This window comes from Crocuta crocuta, unplaced genomic scaffold, assembly GCF_008692635.1.
Source record: "Crocuta crocuta isolate KB4526 unplaced genomic scaffold, BGI_CrCroc_1.0 scaffold176, whole genome shotgun sequence".
NCBI lineage: Eukaryota > Metazoa > Chordata > Mammalia > Carnivora > Hyaenidae > Crocuta > Crocuta crocuta.
In genome coordinates, this window is record NW_027531905.1 from 942,465 (window position 1) to 969,159 (window position 26,695).

At 35.6% G+C, this 26,695-nt stretch overlaps 2 protein-coding genes across 8 annotated transcripts in view; one reads left to right on the plus strand and one right to left on the minus strand.

Moving 5' to 3' along the window:
- The window catches only part of YARS2 (tyrosyl-tRNA synthetase 2), a 31,310-nt gene extending 26,171 nt beyond the window's left edge, over positions 1 to 5,139 (plus strand). For both annotated transcript variants that reach the window (XM_077774528.1, XM_077774529.1), the window contains exon 6: positions 2,858 to 5,139. The gene's annotated coding sequence lies outside the window, so the exon portion shown is untranslated. The remainder of the gene's footprint in view (positions 1 to 2,857) is intronic.
- Positions 1 to 26,695, minus strand: part of DNM1L (dynamin 1 like) — a 49,954-nt gene that overhangs the window by 6,706 nt on the left and 16,553 nt on the right. For 3 of the 6 annotated variants that reach the window (XM_077774530.1, XM_077774531.1, XM_077774534.1), the window contains exons 3-15: positions 22,819 to 22,964; positions 19,280 to 19,318; positions 17,795 to 17,841; positions 17,316 to 17,387; positions 14,885 to 14,971; positions 13,282 to 13,444; positions 10,058 to 10,178; positions 7,680 to 7,811; positions 6,564 to 6,770; positions 3,543 to 3,663; positions 3,167 to 3,322; positions 2,841 to 2,930; positions 957 to 1,049 (exon numbers count right to left, since the gene is read on the minus strand). In XM_077774530.1, coding sequence (XP_077630656.1) covers positions 957 to 1,049; positions 2,841 to 2,930; positions 3,167 to 3,322; positions 3,543 to 3,663; positions 6,564 to 6,770; positions 7,680 to 7,811; positions 10,058 to 10,178; positions 13,282 to 13,444; positions 14,885 to 14,971; positions 17,316 to 17,387; positions 17,795 to 17,841; positions 19,280 to 19,318; positions 22,819 to 22,964 — 1,474 coding nt within the window. The remainder of the gene's footprint in view (positions 1 to 956; positions 1,050 to 2,840; positions 2,931 to 3,166; positions 3,323 to 3,542; positions 3,664 to 6,563; positions 6,771 to 7,679; positions 7,812 to 10,057; positions 10,179 to 13,281; positions 13,445 to 14,884; positions 14,972 to 17,315; positions 17,388 to 17,794; positions 17,842 to 19,279; positions 19,319 to 22,818; positions 22,965 to 26,695) is intronic. The other 3 variants (XM_077774532.1, XM_077774533.1, XM_077774535.1) reach the window with 1 other exon arrangement.

Here is a 26,695-nt window from a genome sequence, read left to right on the forward strand (position 1 = left end):
GCAAAAAAGATGTTAACAAAGCTTCCACAGTGATCTTTCACGGGTAAGACTTTTTTGACAGATACCTGACCAATTTTCATTTTTTTCATGAGGTAATCCAGTGATAAAAAATACAGATGATAAAAATGTGTGGATTTTTAACAATCTTCAGAATAAGAAGGTTCCTTATTAACATGGACATTTTCAAGAGGGACACAAAGCAAAAGGCAGGAGAATCTAGAACCCAGAAATTCTCATCGTCGTCTGTTACCAACTTGTTAAGACCTTAGTGGGTCCTGGACAAGGTCACCAGCTCTTCCTAAGCCCTCAATTTTTTCATCTGTTAAGATTCTCTACCCTCAAAGAGTTGTAAAGATTTAATTAGAATATCCAAATAAAGTTCTTTGTCATGGAATTATTAAAAACAGACCTACTCATTTGTTGGGGGAAAAAAAAAAACTTAGCTGAAATCCTCTCATAAATGACCCTGTCAGTATTACAGAACTTGTTCCGTACATCAGTTTTCCATGAAGGTGGTTTCAATGTTACAAGAACTAAATCTTCGTCCTCAAACAAGGTCGACATGCTAATTTTTAATGTAACAGTATCTAGTGTACTTTTCAAGTGCTCACTCATGCCTTTTTGAAATTTTTTTCTGACAATACTCTTCAGCCTGAATAAACTATACGAGGTGCTGAGAGGGAGCCAGCCAGGCAGTCCTTCCAACACTAAATCAGTGAGTCCCAAATCCCCTCACAGTTACAGCTTCGGAAAGAGAAAAGGAGAATAATGCCTCCAGGTCGGTCTGAGAATTAAATTTAACCTAACAGTGTAACGCCCTTAGCATACTTCCTGGGATGTAACAGACAACAGTAGGTATCTGTATGTTTTATAGTTATGCCACACTTGGTAAATTTGATACAACTGATTTACAATGGATTTTCTCTCTCAAAAGAGACAATTCAAATTGTATTTACCTCTATATTATTGTTCATTAGCCCACAAGCATCAGCAAAGTCTGGATGTTTTGTGTTGATGTAAGCCAATTCAATTGCCACTAAGTTATGCACCTAGAAAGAAAATTAAATTAGGCTATATAATAAAATATGTCAACCTAATTCTACTTTAGGAAACATAAAACTTATTAAATAGTTCGAAAAAAGGCAGTATGGGAAACTGGTGCCTCAATAAATACTGAATACTTATACTCCAACTAATACATGTTATTTTTTTAATGGTTTTTTTTTTCCCCCTGAGAGAGACAGAGACAGTATGAGCAGGGGAGGGTCAGAGAGAGACGGAGATACAGAATCTGAAACAGGCTCCAGGCTCTGAACTAGCTGTGAGCACAGAGCCCGACGTGGGGCTCGAACCCATGAACCAGGAGATCATGACCTGAGCCGAAGTTGGACACTTAACTGACTGAGCCACCCAGGCGCCCCCTAATACATGTTATGCCATATTATAATTTGCTCTATCTTTTTGACTTATTTCTATTTGATCATCTAAGACTGCATTGCTGAGGGGGTTAGGTAGTGATCTTAAGGTAGTTAGAAGTATTAGAAAAAGAAATTTTACCTAATGCAAATCTAAGTTCCAAGGTTTTATGTAACCTTTCAATTAAATCCTCAGATCATCTGCTATTCCATGTCAACGTTTCAGTTCAGTTTCAACAAGAAAACATAATTAGATAAAGTCAAAGATGTTAACTTTGAGGAAAGGATATATTTAAAGACCTGAAGTAATGACTGATTAGCCTTAATTATGACACACCTAGTTTAAATATTCTATGTGGTTTGAAATCCTAACAGGACAGTAATCAAAAAGGAAAGCTGAGGGGTGTGCCTGGATGGTTCAGTCGGTTAGGCATCAAACTCTTGATTTCAACTCAGATCATGATCCCACGGTTCAGGAGTTTGGCAGAGCCTGCTTGGATTTTCTCTCTCCCCCTCCCCCACTAGCTCACTTGCTCTCAAAACAAAACAAAAAAAAAAAAAAAAAGGAAAGCTAAAATTAAGTAATTAATTCCTCCATCATTGCAGAGATTTAACTAACCCCTTCATCTGCAGGGTCCTAACAAATCTAAGGTAATCAGAACAGCATTAAAACATCAAGAACCAGGTGAAAAGGATGGATTCAAATGCAATTCCAATGATTAGGTGGACCCTGAGGCCAGGTGAACTATATCGCTACTCCTCTCAGGCTGGGGCTGCACTTGCAAGGGAAACAACCGAGTGGCAGGGATTAGGTCTCCGCTTCCAAGGATGGGCTGGTAATCTTGGCAAACGTCCGTTGGGGCTCACCGCCATCCCAAATGCACTTGTTGTGACCAGAAAGGTAAACAAAACAACCAACAAATAGAGATATGAAGGCAGTGTCAAATGCTTATCCCACATTTTTGCCAATTTCAGCAGTTTTTAGGATAGCAGCAACCCAGAGGAGAGCAGCGAGCAACCATGACATTCCAGTACAGGGCCACCAAAAGCAAACTAGAAGTGGCCAAATTATCATCTTGTGCCAGAGTTAAAATAAGAACCTGCTCTAAAGGCTCAGTTTACGGGGGGCTAAAGAGAAAACTAATTTTCCATTAGATCAGTAGAGCAAAACTATTCACAATCCTCAACAGGAACTCCATTCTCATGAAAATCTGTGGCTGCAGGCTAACAATGATTAAAATATGAAGGAAAACTGTACTTTATACCTGAATTACTGAAGTTCCCTTTGAAATAAGAATGAAGTTCACTAATCTTTCTTGCCAGTATACTGGTAAACATGCCCAAACTCTAAAGTACTCAGACTGCTGCACAAAAAAGCGTCTTTAACAGTAATTACAGTGATGACTTGTGAAAGTAACAGCTCACCATTTCATTTGTAACAGGTAACCGTTTACGAAGAAGACAAGTCACTACTTCAACTATGGCATCATGAAGTTTAGGAAACCGCAACAGCTCCTATATACATGACAGAAGAAAGAAAAGTAGAAGTCTACTTTGTTTAAAGGAGAATTAAGTAATTCCTGAAGTAGATCTTAAGCTGCATGTAAGCTACTTCAGAACACTTTTATGGATAAGGAAACTACAGATTTTAACTTACTTTTAACCCACCTTATGCATGGCCTCCCATCCCATGAAACCACCGTGTCGCGTATGGTACTACTTAATCGGATGCCCGCACACCTGCCCATTACCTGTGTGCTGTAATTGCTACAGTGCTGAATGATCCTTTGCATCTCCTCGTGAACCAGTTCCACACAACGCAGGCTGGGTTCTTCCAGACGTTTGATTTGCCGCTTGACCAATAACTCAAATGAAACTTCAGGCACAAACAAAGCAGGACGAGGACCCTAAAAAAAAATGTTGCGCTATTATACCTACATGTAATTTTAGTTCTTCCCTAGGTTAGAATAAATCACATTTCTTGGTATTTTTCATGAAAAGTGCTTCCTAGTATCAAGTATGAGGGCTAAGCTGTACAATTCATTTAAAAACATATAGCTAATGCGTTAAAAATTATAATAAACCTTTAACCTCTTTTTTAAAAAAGTCCAACTCAAGCATACTCACAGTAGCATTTCTAATGGCAGTCAAAATGTCAATAGTGTTAAGGCCACCTAGTGGGTCAACAGATTCTAGAGTTCGCCCAAAAGTCTCATGGAAAATATAACATATCCGAGCACCACCGCATCTGAAAGGCAGTCAAGTATATGGTTTCTGTTATTACTAAGAGGGAAGCCACAAGTTAGAAGTATTTCTATATACTTTTAAGGTCTTATTTTCTGAAAAAGTCTCAAACAATTACATTTAGGTCATTTCCATGTGTTCTCAACTCCATTATGAACCAGCTTCTCTACTCGTTTCTTTTAATGGAGAAGAGTCATTCCACAGAAGGTATTCACATGTATATATGTGTATGCACACAGAACTGTTGTGTCAAAAAACAGCAGTTAACTAAGAACTACTGAACATGTTTTCTCCGCCCTAGTTTTCAACTATAAGCTTTTGAAAAGACAAGGAACAGTATCTTACTTATTTTTGTCTATTCACAATTCAAAGGAGAGAGAAGTAAACTTTTCCTGTAAAGGGTCAGATAGTAAATAGTTTAGACTTTTCAGGCCATACAGTCTGTCACAATGACTCTGTTCTACCACTGAGCACAAAAGCAGCCATGGGTAAAATATAAACAAATAAGCACAGCTGTGTTCCAGTAAAATTCAGGCACACAACAATGTGGATTCTATATAATTTTCATGTCATGAAATATTCTTTGAATTTTTTTCAACTATTTAAAAATATAAAAATCATTCTTAGCCAATGGGCTAGTTTGCCTACTTCTGCTTTAAACAAGTCTCTAGCATTCACTACTTTCTTACAGTTGTCTAGGCCGAAGGTGAAGGAGCCTAACATTAAACTAGGTGAAATAAGGGACACACAAAAGGACCAATACCGTATGACTTCCCTTATATGAAATATCTAGAATTAGCAGATTCATAGAGACAAAGCAAATTAGAGGTTCCCAGAGATGAGGAGGAGGAAAGAGATACTGCTTAACAGAGTTTCTGTTGGGGTGATAAAAAATTTTAGAAATCAGACACCATTTGATGGTTAGATAATATTGTGACTGAAATTTAATGCCATTAAGTTATACTTCAAATTGCCAGTTAAAATTATGAGTCTGTCTTGAACCTTTCCCTTCTCCAAATAATTTTCCATAATGACCATAATTATACTTCTAAAATGGGTACTCCTCTGACCAGAAGTGTTTTATCTGTTATAGCAAGAAGTCCTCCAAATTCTGAGGATCTCTGATCTTCCACAGTCTTGTTCTTAGATGCCTTTGCTGCCTTACCTCCGGTTATGCCCTGTCACTGTGCATGCCATCCTCCAACAACACCCTGCAATATTCTTTGCTGTCTGAAGCCTAAAGTACCCTTCTACTTAGTGCCTCCCCAAATTCTATTCAGAGCCCAACCCAAACTATGGCATTCTCCCACTCCCTGAGAGAAATGTAAATGGTCTCTTTTCAGTGTCCTAAAAGCTTGATTAGGTGGTTACAGATTATTTGCTTTATTAACTACTTATAAAACTCCCCATATATAATATATGCATGTTTCTGGATACGTATTCTATTTAATAAGTATTTAAATAAAAATACTTGATTATACTCGTTTGTCACATAACTGTGCCTCCTGTTACCTAGATCTACCTTATCCACTAAGGTTTTTTTTTTTTTTTAATCTTTTAAATGTTTGTTTATTTCTGAGAGAGAGAGAGTGTGTGCACGCAAGCAGGGGAGGGGCAGAAAGAGAAGGAGACACAGAATCTAAAGCAGGCTCCAGGCTCTGAGCTGTCAGCACAGAATGTGACATGGGGTTGAACTCCTGAACTGTGATATCATGACCTGAACTGAAGCCGGACGCTTAACCAATTGAGCCACCCAGGCGCCCCCCCGACTCAGCTCTTTAAAGATTCATCTTGGTAATCTTTATTTCCCTCAATATGCTATATATATAATAACCAACCATTCAACAATTTATGGGGCTAACTCAGATTAAAGGCCATCACACAAAAGTACACAATACACACAAGTGCCTATATAATTTCATGAGTGGTAAAATACGAATAAGCTCTGTGGGTTGTACCAATGTCCATTTTCTCATTTTGTTACAGGACTATATACAAGACAGCAACACTAGGGAAGATGGGGTGAAGGACTGACAGGACCTCCTTGTACATTTATTTACAACTTCCTGGAAGTCTATAATAATTTCAAAATTAAAAGATTTTTTTAGGTGAGAATTTAGAGAAACATTCTTATAGATTGCTAATACAATCTATTAACAGCATGGCAACAGTAAGAGGCTTTTAGGATGTTATAACCTTTGACCTATTAATTCCATTCTAGGAATTTATCCTAAGGATTTACTTAGATACATGCCCTCAAAATAGTCCATCACAACATTTTTTATATTTGTGTATAAATGAAAACAACCTATCAGCTTTAAGATACTTGTTCAAGCAATGAAGAGTATACCTAAAAAATGAAATACAAAAAAATTTTAAGATTGATAATAGAAATGTATAAGTAATATTAGTTATTTGTGACATGCTGATTTAAAGAAGTGATTCCAAAATCGCATGTATGGCATTTGGTTTTTGAAGGTGTGTAAATACTGGCATTTATAATGCACAGAATAATGTCTAGATTCATGCCAAAGTTAGCAAGGAGTATTTCTAGTTAGTGGAATTAAGCAATTTTGTCCTATTTTCTTTTTATCTGCATTTTCTTCTATTTTTCATGAATAATTATAGTGTGTATATTAAAGAAATGAACATATAAAAGTTAAATTACCAAATATTTTAAAGGTTTATCAAAGTCTTATTAAAAAAAAACCTGGAATTGTTACTGTGTTTTACCTAGTTTACAGAGCATTTTTACACATACATCAGACATCATCCTGTGCAAAATACAGCTTTACAGGTAATAAATCACAATCAGATAATCTCAGAGTTAAAGTCACTGTTACAAAAGTTAAAGTAACCTAGCAATTCAGGTAAGCAAATCCACAGAGAAATATTTTTACTTACAGCTCTGAAGTTTCAATATATTTTGCAGTTCCTTCAATAGTGTTACAATATTCTGTGGCAAATTTGGTAATAAGCTGGAGTAAAGTAGCACTTTTATCATCCACAGGTTCACCATAACTATTTAGGAGAGACTGATACTGAGCAGCTAGAACATTTATTCTTGTTTTCAACTCTGGTAAGCAATCCCTGATGTGATGCATCAGTAACCTAACAAAGGTTAGAAAAAATGACTTTAAAATAAAAGTATATTTTGAAGCCCTCAACAGCTCAAATTTTTTAAATGCCAGTAATGGTGAAAGTTTCAAATAATTTGTCTTGGCAGGAAATAATGCAATCTTAGGGTAGAAATAAATACTTAGTCTGAACAAAGAAAACTTAATTGACACTTTTTAAATATGCCTTCAACTGATAAAATTGTAGCAATTGCTAAGAGAACCAAATATAAACTGAAACAAATTATTTCTATATTAATTACAATTACCTCAAAGAAAATAAGCTACTCAATATAATTCTACCTAGATACTTTGCTTCTGACTTATCTTTTATAGTGGCTACTCAGCACAGTGAAAATCAATCTTATTAAGATCCAAGTCCATCAGCCTTTAATTTACTTAGGGAGTAAGAGAAAACAGCTTTCATTTTAGTCATTTATAAATTATCTAGAAAGGTCTTCCAGTCCCTTTACCATCAGTGGGTATTAAGATATTCAAGGTACATACCTTAAACTCCTTATATGAATAATAGAAGACATCTAAAAATAAGACTAGATTATGTGAAAAATTATAAAGTTTAATTCAGTTCCTGAAATCCCAAGTAGAAATTAAGTCATCTGTTATCTCGTTTTAGCACCAAAAATAAATGGACTGTCAAGAACTTCATAATTAAGAGGTCTTAAAATTCCCTTGAGCGTTTCTAGACTACATAATTTAATGCCGATCACCCCAATAAAAAAAGACATCTATATTAAAAGAACCTACTACACGAGAAACAAGACCTGGAACTGTACACATAAGAACATTATAAAAATATAAAGAACTAAAAACAAGAGCTCTCAGACACCTACTGGAAAACAAACAAGCAAACCAACCTTCATTTTCCAAGAGGTAAAAATGTTACCTGTTCAGAGTCCTAGCAAGATACTTTGTTCCATTTCTATTAGCCAAGGATGGGTATTTCTTTTGAAGGAAAGCATATTCATCACGGATTGAATCAGTTACACTCTTCTTATTGTTAATGTCTAGCTGGCTCCTAAGGTTGAAAAATAACAAAACCGTTTCACTAAAGTCAACTGAGGTCCTCTACATACCTTGAATGATGAAAGTAACAAGCACTGTTTGTAATGCCTGTTACGGATTGTTTTATTCAATTTTTGCAGTAGTTCTATGCAGTAGGTCTTATCGCGTTTTATGGCAAAGGAATGGAGGCTCAGAGACATTAACCTACCAAAGGTCACATGTTAAGTACTTCAGCCTAGATTCGATCTGTGACTTATAAGTAATGCCTGAATAGTTTAGGACTCATAATTACCATTCACTATAGTCAAAAGCAGTACTCTTAAGTAACAGGGAAGACAGGTGAAAAAGTATAAGTGTGATAACCAGCTGTATTTTTAATCCATGGGCAGGCAACTGATTTCTACCAAAAATAATTAACTTGAAGAGCAGTCATCTACAAATGCAAGTTTTATACCATGAGCTTATATGAAAAGACAAGAGTGGGAATTAAAAACAAAAAAACAAAAAGAGAAGTCAAAGTACTGGGAGAGTTAGGACATATGAATAAGGCAAACAACTGAAAGAGATCTTAGACATCACTTAGTAAAAACATTTTCATTTTATTTATTTGTATTTGTTTGAGAGAGACAGGAAGAGCATACAAGTGCAGGTGGAGAAGGAGCAGAGAGGCTGACAGAGAATCGTAAGCAGGCTCCACACCCAGCATGGAGCCCAACCTCAGGGCTCAATCTTAGGACTATCAGATCATGACTTGAGCTGAAATCAAGAGTTGGATGCTTAACCAACTGAGCCACCCAAGTGTCCCTTTATTTATCTGGGTTTTTTTGTTTTTTTGTTTTTTTTTTTTGAGAGAGGGAGAGAGAGAGGGAGAGAAAAAAATATTTTAATTTTTTTAAAATTTATTTCTGAGAGAGAGAGACCTTTAGCAGGGGAGGGTCAGAGAGAGAGGGAGATACAGAATCTGAAACAGGCTCCAGGCTCTGAACGAGCTGTCAGCACAGAGCCCGACACAGGGCTTGAACCCACAAACCATGAGACCATGACCTGAGCCGAAGTGGGACGCTTAACCGACTAAGCCACCCAGGCGCCCCAAAACAATATCATTTAAAAAAAAATTTTTTTTACAAATAGTTTATTGTCAATTGGTTTCCAAAAACAATATCATTTTAAAAGGCCTGAGACCCAAACATGTTAGGTGTCATTTAAACCCACATTATATATCTAATTTATAGACAAAGTAGGACTAGAACCCAGATCTCCTGTTAATTTCAGTGCTGCCTACTTATAAAGGCTTTAGTCTAAGAAAGTACTTCATCTGAAATCTGCTTTCACCATGTGACTTTGGGAAACGTAGAATTTGAGTCTTCTAATTATAAAATAGACATCAACAGCTACGTTAACAGAGATGTTGTAAGGGTTCAATGAGATAAAATTTGCAAATTGCTCATAGTAGAGTCTCTAAAACATAATTAGACACCCAGTAGTAGTTTCTTTCCACAATTTTCAATACCAGCTATTTATAATTAGAGAACCTTTAATAAAATTTCTCCAAGTCACATCCTGGCAATTACAAAAGATCACTAATGCCAGAGGTGTTAAAGCAATTTATTAAAATCCTACCATCTTAACAAACTCTTTCTTGATTGCATGCAGATTTAAATAATACTCTTTTCTTACCCAGTGCACTCCTAATACATAACACAATAGACAGGAATTTTTCAGGCCTCGCTATTAAATATTCTTCCATTTTATGGCACTGCTTACTTTAAAATGGCTTCCATTACAAACGCCCAAAGGAAGCTTTAGTAAATCTCTTTTCTCCCCTTAGAGCACTGAATTCCTAGCAATACCATGGTTGCAGTAAAAGGGAAAAAGAGAGATCATATCACATTTTATTTATTTAAAAAAAAAATTTTTTTAATGTTTTACTTCTGAGAGAGAGAGGCAGCATGAGCGGGGGAGGGTCAGAGAGAGAGCGAGACACAGAATCCGAAGCAGGCTCCAGGCTCTGTGCGAGCTGTCAGCACAGAGCCNAATCCAAAGCAGGCTCCAGGCTCTGAGCTACTTGGCAGCACAGAGCCCAACACGGGGCTCGAACCCAAGACTGTGAGATCATGACCTGAGCCAAAGTTGGACACTCAATGACTGAGCCACCCAGGCGCCCCTTGATCATATCACATTTTAGATTACTTTTTAAAAAATTCAGATTTGCTTTGAAATCAGAATGCTACAATTATTATCCCACTCTTGATTGCTAACCTGTTAACTACTCCAATTATTCCAAGTTTGACTGGTATAACCCTTCCCATCAATACATCCATGGCATCAGTACCCGCATCCATGAGGTCAAGTTTAGTGATTACAGCTAAGGTTCTGCGACCTGGTAAATGCAAGAAGAAAAGAAAATGATCCATTAAATAAAGCTATTCAGTATTAATAAAGAAAAATCGTCATCTATAATCCTTCCTTAATGTTACCTCTGTCATCATTTTGGTAATGTTTTTCCAACCTTTGCTTATAAATACTTTTAAAGTTTATTTATTTTGAGAGAGAGAGAGGGCAAGCTAGGGAAGGGCAGAGAGAGAGGGTAAGAGAAAAATCCCAAGCAGACTCTGTGGTGTCAGCACCAAGCCTGATGCAGGGCTCAGTCTCACAAGCCATGAGATCATGACCTGAGCTGAAATCAAGAGTCGGATGCTTAACCCACAAATACTTCTTAAAAACTTACTTTAGGGGCATCTGGGTGGCTCAGTTAAGCATCTGACTCTTTTTTTTAAAATTTATTTTTATGGTTTATTTTTGAGACAGCGAGACACAGAGCATGAGTGGGAGAGGGGCAGAGTGAGAGGGGGACGCAGAATCCAAAACCGGCTCCAGGCTCTGAGCTGTCAGCACAGAACCTGATGCAGGGCTCAAACCCAGGAACCGCGAGATCATGATCTGAGCCAAAGTCTGACGCTTAACCAACTGAGCCACCCAGGAGCCCCTAAGCACCTGACTCTTGATTTCAGTTTCTGATCATGTCTTGTGGTTCAGGAGTTCGAGCCCCATACTGGGCTCAAGCCTGCTTGGGATTCTCTCTCTTTCTCTCTCTCTACTCCTCTCCTGTTCACTCTCTCTCTTTCTCCCTCTCAAAAATAAATAACCTTCAAAGAAATAAAAAATTTTAAAGAATAACTTATTTTAATCATGTACAATTAAAAATTTTTCCACATACAGTTTTTTTTTTTATTAGCTCTTAGGGCTAATTTTTTGTAAGTATTTTAATAGAAGTCTGTTTAAAATTTACTCACTCCTGTTGTATAGTTCCAGGAGTTCTGACAAATGCAAAAATGTTGTATCACTGCCACCTCAAAACAGTTCTATCACCTCCCTCCAAATTTTCTTGTACTACCAATCAGACCCCTTTTCTATTCCTAGATTTGCCTTTCCAGAATATGACATGAATAGAATCATATACAGCTTTTGACTCTGGCGTCTTTCACTTGACATAATGTATCTGAGAGTCGTCCACGTTGTTGTATATGTCAATAATTCATTTTTTTTTTCATTGCAAAGTACTGTTCTATGGTACGGATATACTATAGTTTGGTATTTTGAGAAACATTTGGGCTGTTCCCAGTTTTAGGAGATACAAATCACAGGTTTTCATTTAACATGGGTAAATATCTAGGAGTGGTACTGACTGAACTTTTTAAGAAACTGACAAACCGTTTCACAGTGGCCATGCCATTCCCACCAGAAATGTTAAGAACTGCAGCTGTTCTGCAGTATCTAATTTTACATATAGCATTTTAAACACTGCTCCAAATCTACAAAATCATCCTTTAATCATTCCTACTATGGGCCATATATTAAGTTGAATTTAATTTTTTGACACTATAAATAATACTAGATGGGACGATCTCCTTACACTGTATGACCAGATTCAGATGACTAGATCAAGAGGTGCCTGGGGGGCTCAGTCGGTTAAGTGTGACTCTTGGCTGCGGCTCAGGTCATGATCTGCAGTTCGTGAGATCGAGCCCTGTGACAGGCTCTGTGTTGACACCATGGAGCCTCCTTGGAATTCACTCTCTCCCTCTCTCTCTTCCCTTACCCCACTTGCATGCTTTCTTTCTCTCTTTCAAAATAAATAAGGCAAAAAAAAAAAAAAAGATTACTAGATTGAAAGTATGATCCTACTTATGGCTCAAAAGTCAGTTTAAAATAGAATGCATATAAAATGCTTAACAGTTTAAATGATAAATATAAAATTTAAATAAACCTTCCGATGGAGTCTAATTTACTTATTATTATTATTATTTTTTAAGTAAACTCTACCCACATCGTAGGGCTCCAACACATGACCCTGAGATCAAGAGTCGATGCTCCGGCGTCTGAGCCAGCCAGGAGCCTCTAGAGCTTATCTTTCAGTCTAAAATCAGTATGTGGTAAACATTTCTGAAAAACTTGAGATTAAATAAAAATACTTTAAAAATTACTGTTTATGGGAATTTTAATGAGTAGCCTTAGCAGTAACTTTCCCTACTAAATTTTTATTTCAAATTCTTCTTCAAAGGAAGAAAAAAGAAACAGGACACAGCCCACAGAACCCCCAAATAACCTGGTAAAAAAAAATAGCTCCTATATGGAGCAAAGCTACATTTATTAGCAGCAGCAATAATAATTACTCCCTTACAAGGTGCAACTTTCGATCAATTAAGAGATGTACATCACAGCATTGGTCAAATATACAATGATCCACAGTATGAACTAATCCTTGGGCTTATGAAAACTTCATAAAAGAATTTTACCTTTATTTCTAAGAATTTCCTCTGCCTTATGTATGTCCAAATGTTTTCTACCTCTGCAGAATGTAGATAACCACAATTATCTACTGTACCATAATCAACAATGATTAATCATGAGTTAATTATTCTTAGAAGTCAGCCACTCAAAAATCTAAATCATTTTATTTATACAAAACAAATCCTCTTTGAAAAGCCATCTTATTATTTAAAAAAAATTTTTAATGTTTATTTATTTTTGAAGGAGAGAGAGAGAGTGTGAGCTGGAGAGGGGCAGAAGAGAAGGAGACACAGAATCCGAAGCAGGCTCCAGGCTCTGAGCTGTCAGCACAGAGCCCGATGCGGGGCTCAAACCCACAAGCTACGAGATCATGACCTGAGCTGAAGTCAGATGCTTAACTGACTGAGCCACCCAGGTGCACCTCACCTTATTATTTTAAAATCATCAGGTAACCACTACAAATATGGACATTATGTTAAGTATTTTTGCCTTCACTACATAGCAACTAACCCATTAAAACTTTATATTACATCAGAATTCCTTTTTGTAATTATAAGCAAAATAAGAGTACACTGTTTTTTAAATCTGTATTAACAGCTTGATATTCCTTTTAAAAATACATATTCCTTTCTTGAGGGTAGATTTAAAACTGTTAACCAACCATCTCATTAAATATTAACATCTGTCCTTACCATCCGGATCTACCTCTCTTGAAATCTTAAGTGCCTCTGATGTGGCCATATCTGTATTAGCAGCAGTGACAGCAAGGATGATGGAATTTGGATTACTGATGAACCGAAGAATAAGCTCTCTGATTTGAAGCTCAATATCCTTAGGTTGATCACCTACAGGCACCTGAACCGAACAGAGATAACAAGGAACTAGTAATAAAAATCAACTTAGCCTCCCCTCGTTTAATCTACAGAATGTAGGTATTACTCCATTTACAAAGTTAAAATGAAGAAAGTATATACATACTACTAGTAGGGGTATAAAGGCATTTGGTAATACGTAAAAGCCTCAAAATGTACCTCTTGTAAATATCGAAAGTTTACAGTGTGAAGGATTGGTCAATGTTAATTGCCTAGAGAGAAATTCATTCATTCATTCAATTAGCAAGTATTTACTGGCAGCCTACTATATTTTAGGCACTGTTCTACATCACATATGTAGATTAAAAAAAAAAAAAAAGACCGATAATTATTTTAAATCAGATTATGTTTTTAAATCATGAGGGAAGAACTCACTCAGATAATGACATTTGAGAGAATGACCAAAAACTGAAGGAGATAAGGGAGAGGTACATGCAGATATCAGGGGAAGAATATTCTGGCAGGATGAATGACAAGGTCAGAAGACTGGAACAGAAGGAGTTAGAAAAGTAACGGGATACTTTAAATCTCTTTTTAGAACTTAAGCTTTATTGTGAATGAAGTGAAAAGCTAATGGAGAAATTTTGAGCCAAGAATGACACAATCTAATTTTTACCTTAACAGCATCACTCTGGCTGCTTACTTAAGAACATATTATGAGGAAGACCTGTTGGGAGGCTATTGCAGTAATGCAGCTGAGATGACAGTGGATAGATCAGGATGGTAGCTACAAATCTGTATATATAATGGAGTTCTAGATATATTTTAAACGTAAGAAGAGCCAAAAAGGTCTGCTCACAGAGTAGAGTGTGGAACAGAAAGTATCCAGGCTGACTACAAACTTTTTGGCTTAGCACTGACAGAAGAGAGTTGCCTTTTATTGAGTTGGGGGAGATTATAGAAGGATCAAGTCAGGTTGAAGGCTAGGTCAGAAATTTAGCACGAGACATATTAAGTTTGAAATGCCTACCAGACACTTCTATGTAAGTGCCAAATAGGTGGATATACAAGTCTGCAGATGTTTAAATACTGTCAACATAGAGACATTCATGTATTTAAACCCGTAAGTTTGGATGAAATCATCAAGGGAATAAGTGTACGCACTTGACAAGAGGTCTAACAACTGAGCTCTGGGCACTCACTGTTAACACTGGGAAGGTAAGAAGCCAGCAAAAGAGGCAGAGAAGGAATGGACAGTGAGACTGGAGAGAAACCTGCAGAGTATGGTGTCCTGGAAGCCAAGTAAAGAAAGTGTTTCAAGGAGAAGGGAGGGCTCAACTAGATCAATGCTGCTAGATCAAGTTGACTGGAAGAAAGAAAAAAAAAGGCTGATTATTCTCATATAAGGTCAAGTAAAAACCACACTTGTTTGAGTGAAAACAAACATGACCCAAACCCACAACGAGGAACAACTAATCTTTACCTTGGTCATTCCTGGCAAATCCACAAGTGTCAGGTTGACAACATTGGGTGAAAAAATCTTAAGATGAATTGGTTCAGGGCTTACTCCCTAAAAATAAGTTTTAAAATATCATATTAAAATCACATTAAAACTTCAATGAAATATAAAAATGCAAAGTACACCTCATTTCAAGTACATAGATTCTAGAAGATGCTTTTAAACACAAATTAAACTAGATCCCTAAAACATTTCAACAATCAAAACCTGATGAAACCCATGGGAAGTAAGGCAGGCAACCAGCCATATAACAGGTCATAATCTTATCCAATCCTATAACATTAATATACAAAACTTACTTCCTCTGTATTATATCACATTCATTTCTCTTGATTCTAAACAGATACAATTTCTTAATAATGTTTAATAGACTTCGTGCTGAACAAAAGAACACTGTATTACTATCCAAATTTATGAGGTTCTTGAGTAGAGAGTGAGGCATGGGTAACAAGTTATCCAAATCAACTTGGATCCTAATCTTTGATTATCAGGTAGCAAAAGCCTATATTCTAAGAGACTTCTCGGAAAATTTATCCACATCTTCAGATCCCTGATTCAAGTAGTAGAATCTGGATAGCGAGAGATACCTTTATTTTCCCTCCCCTAGACTGAGATGATTAAACACACTGCCTTCTCTTCAACACTGGCCCTCTAACAAGGTTTAGAGCTGAGCCAGGTACATGCAAAAAGGCACACAGAAAAGACATTTGTCTTTACACATGCCCTTCTTTATCCTTTAAAGTGTCCTCTCATCTACATACCTTTTATCTTCCTTCATACACACCCACTGAAAATTTTAATTTCCCAGAAAGGTTTTCTGGAACATCCTTTACTCTGAGTTGTTTTAGATTACTCCAAACTGCTTTTCTATTTCAAACACATCAGTGTTCCCAAGTCATGTGCTGATATTCAGCAGACCATCCCAGCTTGTGTACTTCTCGGGCATTCCCTTATCATGTCCAATACAAAACTTTGCTCAAATGCCTTCTCAACTCCAATCTCATAAATATTTTAAATCCCTCCGGGCTTTATGTTAAGCATATAAAATCATTTAGATATTAATACATATGAAATTACTTACATAAGATCAAAGTATCATTTACTTCATTACAAACATGATTTAGGAAAGAAGAGTTTTTTCACAGATTTGGGGGTAGGGGACTTCTCATCTTTTGGACACTGTGGGTAAGAAAACCTGCTAGGTAAGTATATCACAACCCCACCATAAATCAAATGTCTTGTTGGTATACAGACTCAATCTTTCATGACATTCAGTTTAGTTTAACTAAAACTTTCCTATCTGAAACACTAGTCACATCCACTATAAATTCTAGCCCTACGTAAAATTACCACCAATTCCTAAGTTCAGTCAATCCATGGGGATGCAGGAGAGAATTCAGCCTGGTATTATGATTAATAACATCCCCAAAGTTAAAATTATCCCTGATATAATTACAGGACAGAGAACAAGCTAATCTAGTTTCCTGCTACTTTTTCTACCTCTTCTATACAACATAATCATTAGAAATGCAGGGAAGTATGGCAGCAGGAGCAACTCAAAGGTTACCAGCCCAGAGTCAATAATGAACAAAGCTTAGTCAGAGAGGTAAATATCTTGACTAGACCGTAAAGAACTGACGTGGCTCCGAAAGTGCCTGTGTGTCAGGGCAGCCTCTCCAGCGTAACATCTGACAGAGCAGAGGGCTCAGGGAGCCCATGCTGAGTATTAGTACTGGGCCAGAGCCTACCAGCAGGATTTTATGGCCTCTGGATAATGCAAGAATGGAGATTTTAAGAAAAAAAAAGGGGGGGTGAAGGGAACAGAGAGAAAGGTAGTAAGAATAAAGAAAGGAGAGAAAACAAAAGCATTTATGAGCAGTGATAGTGCTTGGTGTCAATATTAATGGCATCTTAGACATTTAAATTTATCTTAAATTCCCACAATGTTAGAAAACAGGAAAATCAAGCTATTAACATTAGTTTTCATTTTCATTGAAGAAAACCTCTCTCTTTGCTTTCCTAAGTGAATCCAGCCTTACTCAGGTAAGAGAGCTCTTCAAAATCTCCTAAGTTACATAAAGCTTCTTGAATTAGAACACAATCAATCTATCAGAAAAAAATAAGTTATTTTAGCAGTATTATATGGAAAATTATATGAGATATATAAATCACAAGATCCACAATAAACCTCTAAATGAAATATTTGATGGTATATGAAAGCTCTAAGAAACAAAAGGGATTTTAAGTAAGGTTTTTATATATTTCTCAATATACTCCATTAGTTTCAAAGACCAGGACTATAAATTTACAATGCCCACCACACATTATACAGAGAATACTCTCAAGATATATTTACTGATGTTTATATACATTCTAACTTTAAAAAGATGCCTACCTTATTATTTCCTGAAATCCTTTCTGTTTCATTTTCAATTTCTTGTCGAATTTCATCAAAATCCGTGTAAAGCTAAAAATTATTGAAGCAAAAAGCACAACAATGATAATAAGATCAACAGTTCTTAAGTGAAGGATGGATAAATTTCAAGGATGTCTATGGATCTGCTTCAGAGAATTAGAAAATTCTAATATATACATGTGCTTTCTGAGCCAAGGAGTCTTAGTTTATATGAGCTTTTCAAAGCTGCCTGATCCCACAACAGTTAATTTCCAAATTAAAATAAGATTCAACTTAAAGTGTCTTCCAAATAAACTGCTATGGTTAGAAATGTTACTGATCAGATTTATTTTACAAGGAGCAGTTGCTTCAAGATAACATACCATACTGCCAATGATAAGAAACTAAATTATCAACTACTTGTACAAAAAAATTTTCAACATGTTATTTCTTCGTAATATTCTTGTGTGATTGATTACCTTATTTTTGGTGTGAAGAAATTTACCCCATTCTTCTGCTTCAACCCCTGGAAAAAGAAAAACTCCATTTATTGGAAACTATAGGAAGTACCTATTTATCTTAGGAATTAAAAAAGGCAACACAGTATTATTTGTTCCTATTTTCCCACTGACAAGCAGTATTTTAAGATCTGCTAAATTGTACTTTTATATTTTAAAAACGGTTTTTCAGAAAATGACTTTTGAGAGTTACTCACAGGTCTTCCTTTTGAAATCTGGAGTCTACAAATAAAATTGTTCACTTCTCCTCATATTTTGTACGTAATTATAGTAAAAGTATATGCTTTGATTTTAAGTGTCTTCCACATAAAAGCAGCTTATACAATGAAAGTAACTCAAGCAAATGGCTGAAAGAAGAAAAACTAAGAATCCTAATGAGTTATGCAAAAAGCACATGTAATAGATTTACACATATAACTCAAGGTAAAATTCTGCAATATGTGAATGAAACATTTTGTGGGTTGTTGTTTTTTTTTTTTTAATTTGGTTTCCTACTGGTTACCTATAAAGTCACAATTTTTTGTTCCTTGAAAGAGGTCTCTCAGTAGTGCAAAATTATCCTGTAATTTATATGTACTTTCAAGGTGATTTTACCCCCAGGGTCAAGACTGTGTTTTCCCTTGGAAGTGAAGGTTGGAAAGAAATGAAATGAGTGTGTATTGGGGAGGGAGACAGACCCTAGCATATGTACTGTATGGAGTTGCTACTCTCCATTAGTTTCCAGTAATAGGTCTGTTCTTCCTGCACTTCCTGAAAAAAAGGAAAATATATTCACTGTGGGCACTGTTTCAAATGGTCTAAATCTTGGTAAGCAAGTTTTATTGTTTTTCTCAGAGAAACTAGAAATGTTTAATTGTAGGAAAGGAACCTAACTGCCTCCCCAAAGCACAGTTATCTGTTTTTGCCAAATTCAGAGTTTTAGGTATCTTAATGACTGAGTTCATGAATAATGCGTATCAGTCACTTGAAATCAAAATAAAAATGACTAAAAGATAGTCAAATAAATACTGAAGAAAAAGTGATCCAATTCTTTGGTGGAAACAGATAAATAAAACTGGATCCTTTTTGCCAATAAAATGCTCACCTACTTGAAGCTTAGTACTTTCTTCCAAGAAGTATTATTGGAGGACTGGAGTAATCTAGGTGAACAGAACTCACAGAGGCAGGTACTACATAGCAAAGGGGCAGGTTTAATTTACCTTATTTAAAAAGAGGTCTGGTTTAACAAGCATGTTTTTAAAAATAAAAATAAAATAAATTACATTCACCACCAAAAAAAGCCTGCATTCTGATGCAATGCCAAAGGGTAACAAGAACCACCTACAATCAATGTGGATAGGCAAATAAAAATGGAAGAAAAATAATGCACACAGCCTGTAAGAGTACGTAAGCACACATGCAGGCATACTAGAAAAAGAAGGGCCAAAAACAATGGATAAAGGAAACCTTTAGAAAGGTGTCTTGAGTTTTTCCATGTAGCAGGGTCTGCAGTTAAAGAGAAACAGCACAGAATGATAAGTTTAATGCTTAACCCTAATATTTTAAACCTTTTTTAAAAATCAAATCTGCAGAAACCTGAACACATTTCAGATGCACGGAGCATTCAATTATTCAAAATTTCCAACTATACTTCTCATTACACTTAATAATAATTAAAGGGCTGTATTTGTCTAAGTGATATAAATGAAGCACACTGTGTGCCATAATTTACTGGTATTTTCCAGTACGGCTAATCGAGGTACCTCTGGTTTCTAGTTCTAACACAACCGGACTAAAACTAATTCACTCTCCAAAAATCTGCCATAAATATTTGATATGTAGGTAAAGATAAACTGCCTGGTACTAAAAAATTTATTAAGTATCCCAAACACATTTTTCAAAGCTTCAAAAGTAAACATATACAAATATTTTGGGGCACCTGGATGGCTCTGTTGGTTAAGTGTCCGACTTCGGCTCAGGTCATGATCTCACGGTTCGTGGGTTCGAGCCCCACATCAGGCTCTGTGCTGGCAGCTAGCTCAGAGCCTGGAACCTGCTTCAGATTCTGTGTCTCCCTCTCTCTCGGACCCTCCCCTGCTCACTCTGTCTGTCTGTCTCTCTCTCTCTCTCTCAGAAATAAATTTAAAAAAAAACATTAAAAATTTTTTTAAGTAAAAAGAAGTAAACACATACAACAAATATTTACCCTATTCATGAAGACTGAGCTTTATAAGGGATTATTTTCTTTAAAATATATACTGATTTTAAAAAGAACACCATGAAAACAATTCTGGTCTTTAATCAACATGCTACTTTTGGATTTTGTCTAAAAGGAAATCTGAAGAAAGATTTATTTTTTAAAAATATATGAAAGATAAACATGAAATTCAAAGTTCAAACTAAATCACCATCCTACTCTAAAACAGTATGAATATGTTTTTAATAAGATTTTAAAAGAAAATTCTTTCACACTGACAAAAGGGGGAGCAAGCTGAGAAATATATAAATTTTTTGACACCTCAATTATCCTACTTGGGTGGCAGAATGATTCCACATTACATAACATTTCCTGATAATTACGCATATTAAACATTAAGAAATTTTATTTTAATTAGTTTTGATGGACCTATATATAAAATGGATTATTCTGGGGTGCCAGGGTGGCTCAGCCAGTTTAAGTGTCTCACTTTCAGGTCATGATCTCGTGGTTCATGGGTAGGAGCCCCACATCGGGCTCTGTGCTGGCAGCTTGGAGCCTGGAGCCTGCTTCGGATTCTGTCTTTGTCTCTTTCTGTCTCTCTCTGCCCCTCCCCAGCTCATGCTATGTCTCTTTCTCTCAGAAATGCATAAATGTTAAAAAATTTTTTAAAAATAATAATAAAATGGATTATTCTGAATTCATGTCATCCTAAAATACATTTCTCTAAATTAACCTATTCTTGCTAACTTGGGCCATTCTTACATAACAAAGGCCTCTGAGTATATAAATCCCTATACAAAACGGTTAGAAACGGATTTGTTTTTCCTCGCTTTCTCCTCTCTAGTTGTCAGACTATCAGGTAGTTCAAACTCTTCTGGCTAACTGTTTATCTGTTCCATTGTTTCCAACTTTCTCTGGGTTACAATGATTCATGGCAAGGTAGATTGGTTATCCTGAGGATAAAGAAGCTCTGATGAGAAACTAAGGAACTATGCTAGTTATTAATAGGACACATGAAATTTAATACTCAAAATTTATGAAATCTATTTTATGTTCTGGATAGTGGAGTTGTCATTTTAAGTGAGGTTTAAGTATGTCTTAAGTAACACAAAATATTTTGTGTTTTTTTACATAAAATATAAACACTAAGCTTTGAAAAAAAATGTATATAGGTTAAGATGTACAGATCTGCTGACCAACCACCAAGATGAAAGACATCAACAAAACATGGTGAACATATGAGCAGAGATACTAAGGAACTGACACTTCTATGGCTGAAATGTACACCCTTTTCTACAAACACTACTCACATCTGCAAATAGTTTCTAAGAGACAGGATATCTATCATCTGCCCTTTTCATGACTGAAGAAAATAAAAAGTTAAAAGAAAGAGACCTAATTAATACCATACAGTTTCTTAAGGTCTTAGTGTACTGGATGATGGAAGAAAGAAATATTAAGTATTCTATATATTTGAAGCTGAACCATAGGTTAGTCCAAATTTACTGAATTCAAGTCTTAGAATTTCAATACTAAAGAAATACTACAGAAATTCAAAATGATGAATAATATACCAAGAAGCTACCTAATACACTTAAGAGGCTCCTACATGTCCTCTAGCAGTCTATCCAAAAATACTACTTGTTAACATCTACAACTTCATTAACCTGCTTCAGTGATTAACTTTCTACAGTCATTATAGATGCTCATGATAGATTTTTTTTTTACTCCTAAAAAAAAAAAAAATCAAGCTATCACCACCAATACTCCATTTTTTCCAATAATGGAGAAAATAAAAGATACAAATTAAAGTAACTTCAATTTCATCAATACTATCATCCCTTCTTAGATCAGAATCTAAGTAGAATGAAACCTCACTGAAAACAGATCTCTGCAGGAGAGTAAAAATCACAGTACTCTGCTGCCAATCTAATAATGAGAGCTATTTTACAGACTTTTATTAATAAGACAGAAAGTCTGAGCCAAACACTGAACTAAAAAGGAAGATAAAATATATTATTTTCATCAAACATTCCAACCTAATATAAATAAACATAAAGAGGACACATACTTAATAAGCAATATTCACTGACAGACACAGCATTTCTCAAAATATTTTCAGTTTAACCAAAGAACTGCTATAAAGGACAGTACATGTTTTTCTTATCTTAATATTCTATTTACTATTGAAGGAGTGGGTGGATCTTAAAAATCAGAACAGTATGTGCGATGTAAGTAAGCTGTAGCAAGAGAAGGATAGTAAAAAAAGTAAAAATAAAAAACCAAAACTCTTTCTAAACATAATATTCATCTTAGCCTGATGGGCAAGATTCAAAATTAGCAAGTATATGGTGAGACCAGAAAAGAAAAGGAGAGATAACACCACTATAATAAAAAGTAAAGTCATTTTAACTGTATTTAAAAATCTTTAAACTAGAATCTATATTATTTAAATTTCTAAATCAAAGTAAAAAAGTAAAAACTTTTTTTAAACATTAGGGGAAAAAAGCTTAAAACACTCCAAAAGACATAAAAATTTTTCTTTAAAATAACTGATTTCTATTTACTGAGTATCTCACTAAATCCTCCATAAACATTAATGACAGTTTACCAGTAAACTATACTACCAAAAAGTACTATTCCAAACAAGTCTACTCGTGGTCNAATGATGCATTCCACTTCTCTGCACAGGAATTCTGCTTCTGTCATAACCACTAATTTCTGGTCTAATCAATTCATGTGTTTTTATGTTTCAAGAAGAAATGAAGAATTTTTAAATAATTCTTATTCCGATTCTAAAATTTACCATTTTCTTCTCCTGTTGTTTTTCGCTTATCTTCGGGTGAGACATGGACGAGCTGCAGAATGAGAGGTCTCCGCGTGACAATACCAGTGCCCCTGGGAAGCAGGTCCCTCCCCACGAGGCTTTCTAGCACTGAGCTCTTTCCACTGCTCTGAAAACAGCACACACAAGAATAAAATGAGTTTCTCCACAGACTTTTTAATAACTTAATAAGACTATTGACAAAGCACCATAATACCAAGAAATTAAAGGAAAAATTACTGCAAAGACTTTTAAAATGAAAGTTTAGTTATATTTTCTATTATATGATCTTTATTTCTTTAAAATAAAAAACTCCAAAAAGAGAGATTAAAGTCCTACTCTTCCCCCTCCCCCCAAATAAAGTCCCACTCTCCTATAATTTCCCAACCAGGTTTTCAAAACCTATAATACTGGTATATAACATTATGCCTATGAGAATATATTACTTTAAATGGGGATAGTACTACATGTATTTTTCTCTAACTTTTATTTTTGATGTAGTAATGGATAATATTCCATACCAATATACTAACTTCTGCGTTTAATAGAGAAATAATATTCTATTGTGTATAAAGCCAAACATTGACTTGAACATTTAAATGGTTTTGCTACTATTAACAATGCTACAGTGCACATATAACCTTTCTCACTTATCCCATTACTTCACCGGATTTAGTTCATTAAATGAAATTGCTGTGATTAAAGAGCACAGAGATCTGAAGCATTCACAGATACTGTCAGACTGCACAAGAGATGGCAGAAACCAAGCTACACAGCCCATTCAATCTGCTGCATCGCCATTAGCATTGGGCATTATCATTTTTTTGTATCTTTGCTACTTTGATGAACACTGACAGCTCATTTAAATTTATATGCCTTTATTATTGAAGTCAAGGATCATTTTGTTTAAAGGCTTTCTGTATTTTTCAATGATTGTTCAATTGTTCATTTTACATTTCTTATTAGTTTATAAAGCTTCTTTCTCCATATAAGTACTTCATTTTTTGTTCTGAATATTTCCCAACTTTTTATTTTGAAAATTTCAAAGGCACAAGAGTTTTGAGAATATTAACAGTGAATGCTCATATCTTAACAAAGATGCACCAAATATTAACATTGGACACATGTACTTTATGTCTCTTTCTACACACACACACACCCCTTTTTTTTTTCTGTCCTGAGAGTTAGTTACATACATCATGACACTTTATCCCTAAAAAATATAGCGTATTCGTCTCTAAGGGCATGCACAAAGGCATTCTTCTATAGAACCATATTCAATGATCACCCTCAGGAAATTTAACACAGATACAAGACTAATAGATAATCAAATAATATATAAAACCCTAATTTCTACTTATACATCTTAAATGTTTACAAATTTGTCTTAACTTTATAATTAGTATTTTCTGTATAGAATGTTTTTCCTGTACTATACTTTTTCTTAGTCAACTAGTACAACTTTTACTTTCATATTTTCCACAAAGGCAAAAATCCTAAACTCATCTATTGTATTCAGAAAGAATCTATACAGAGTGCAGATGGCCCACTCAGGTTAATTTAAGGAGGGTTTATTTACATGTAGACTGTTTACAAAGCTGTGGATAGGCTTAGGGAAATCTCAGGGATGGTGCAATAACCCAGACTACTAACAACTAAGAAGTTCTTATCACCTACGGGCCCTGAAGAAAAGACTACAACTTTGAGAAGAGGGAGAGCCAGCCCAAGGTACCTACATACAGAGAATGAGACACAGGATTAAATATCCAAACTTTAATTTCCTCTTTTCTCTAATTCTTGCCAGGGTTCCCCATTTCCAAATCCAATCAGATGCCAGAGGACATAGGGTCCCATTCATGTTGTCCAGAAAGTCCCCTATGATAGAGAATAGGAATGTTGACTGGAGCAAATTGAAGATTATATGTCACATCAGGTATTGCTAAGCTTTAGTGTCTTCGTTTATTCCTCTCATTAAGAAAAAAGGAGTGACTTCTATCATTTCTTTTCTGTATTGTGAAACAATGTAAGCAACATGGGAATTTCCTGTTCTTCATGCATTTGATAAAAACTGTCCATAAAAAAAAATCTAACTCCTTGAACTGTCAAATTTACAACCATAACTGCTTATAATATTCTTAGAAACTATTCATTTTTATTTCTAACATTTTGCCTTTATGTTTCTTCTGACCAGATTTTCCAGTTCACTATTAAACTGATTTTACTGGTCAAATCCGTACTTTATTGACTTCATTCTGTATTTTTCTAATACTGTTAATTTCTACTTCTTCCGTTTTTTCCCCTCCCTGAAAAAGGGGGGTTATTTATCTATTGTTCTTAAAAAACTTCTAGAGAGAGTTAAACATTTAGCTTATTTCTCTATCTGGGCTACCAACACTTGCCCTGCCCATCCTACACACATACACACATTTCTCAAACTGAGTTGTCTCTATCTTCTTTCTCTTAAACTGAGAATCATGGTTCTCAAGGACACAGTTCATGACAGAATTAGAGTAACACACAATTACTCATTTGCTTTTCACATTACACACAGAGTTTCCGAAGATTACCAGTACTACCACCACCAATATAATAACTGAAAACAGCGTTTTAAATATTTTGCATATGATCCCTCCATTCTCTTTCCCAACTCTTTGCAGACCATACTGCATTTCCCAACTCTTCCCCACTCCCCCTTTAACTTTCAATTGGCTCTGCAAGTATATGCATACTGCTAACATCAGGCCTTATATTAATGCTTCTCTGGTCTTTTTGATTCTCTGAAGCTTGTTCTCTAGTAGATTCCTCAGGAAGGGCTCATGGAAAACAGTATTCTTCAAGTTCAAATACATTTGTTTGTAGCTTTTATACCTGAAAATCAGTTTGGCTGTATATACAATCTTGGGCTCATATAGTCTTCAATATCTTAAATATGAAATTCCACAATAAATTGTGTCTTCTCTCATGGTTAGTGTTGTAAAGTAAACCAATAATCTGATTTTCCTTTCCTTATAAGAGACTTTTTGAGTTCTGCCTGCATGTCTGAGGACTTATTTTTCCTTTACTTTTTTATTTTTTTAAAAAAATTTGTTTTTATTTTTGAGAGAGAGAGAGAGAGAAAAGAGAGGACTTGTGGGGGAGAAGCAGAGAGAAAGGGAAACACAGAATCTGAAGCAGGCTCCAGGCTCTGAGCTGTCTGCACAGAGCCTGACACAAGGCTTGAATTCAAGGACTGTGACATCATGACCTGAGCCAAAGTCAGATGCTCAATCAACTGAGTCACCCAGGTGCCCCTTATTTTTCCTTTAAAATCCATTAATTTTACTAAATTATGTGATGTCTCGGTGTTGGTCTTTCTGTGTCAATATTCTCAGGAATATATGCTGTGCTTTTTCAAAATGGAATTACAAATCTGTTTTTAATACAGTTAAATTTTTAGTATCTGTTTTGTTCCCATACTTTTTTTTTCTTCTTTGGAGGATTCCGATCAAACACACGTTGGACCTTCTTTGCCTGTCTTCAGTATTTCAATTTCTGTCAAATTCTTTTTTTTTTTTAATGTTTATTTTTAGAGACAGAGCGCGAGCAGAGGAGGAACAGGAGGAGGTAGAATCCAAAGCAGGCTCCAGGCTCTGAGCTGACAACACAAAGCCCGATGCGGGGCTCCAACCAACAAACCAGGAGGCCATGTCTGAGTCGAAGTCAGACACTTAACCAACTGACCCACCCAGGAGCCCCCCAATTTTTTTTTAATATTTACAAAGAGTGAGCATGTGAGCAAGTGGGGGAGGGGCAGAGAGAGAGACAGAGAGACAGAGAAAGAATCCCAGCAGGCTTCACGCTGTCAGTGCAGAGCCAGATG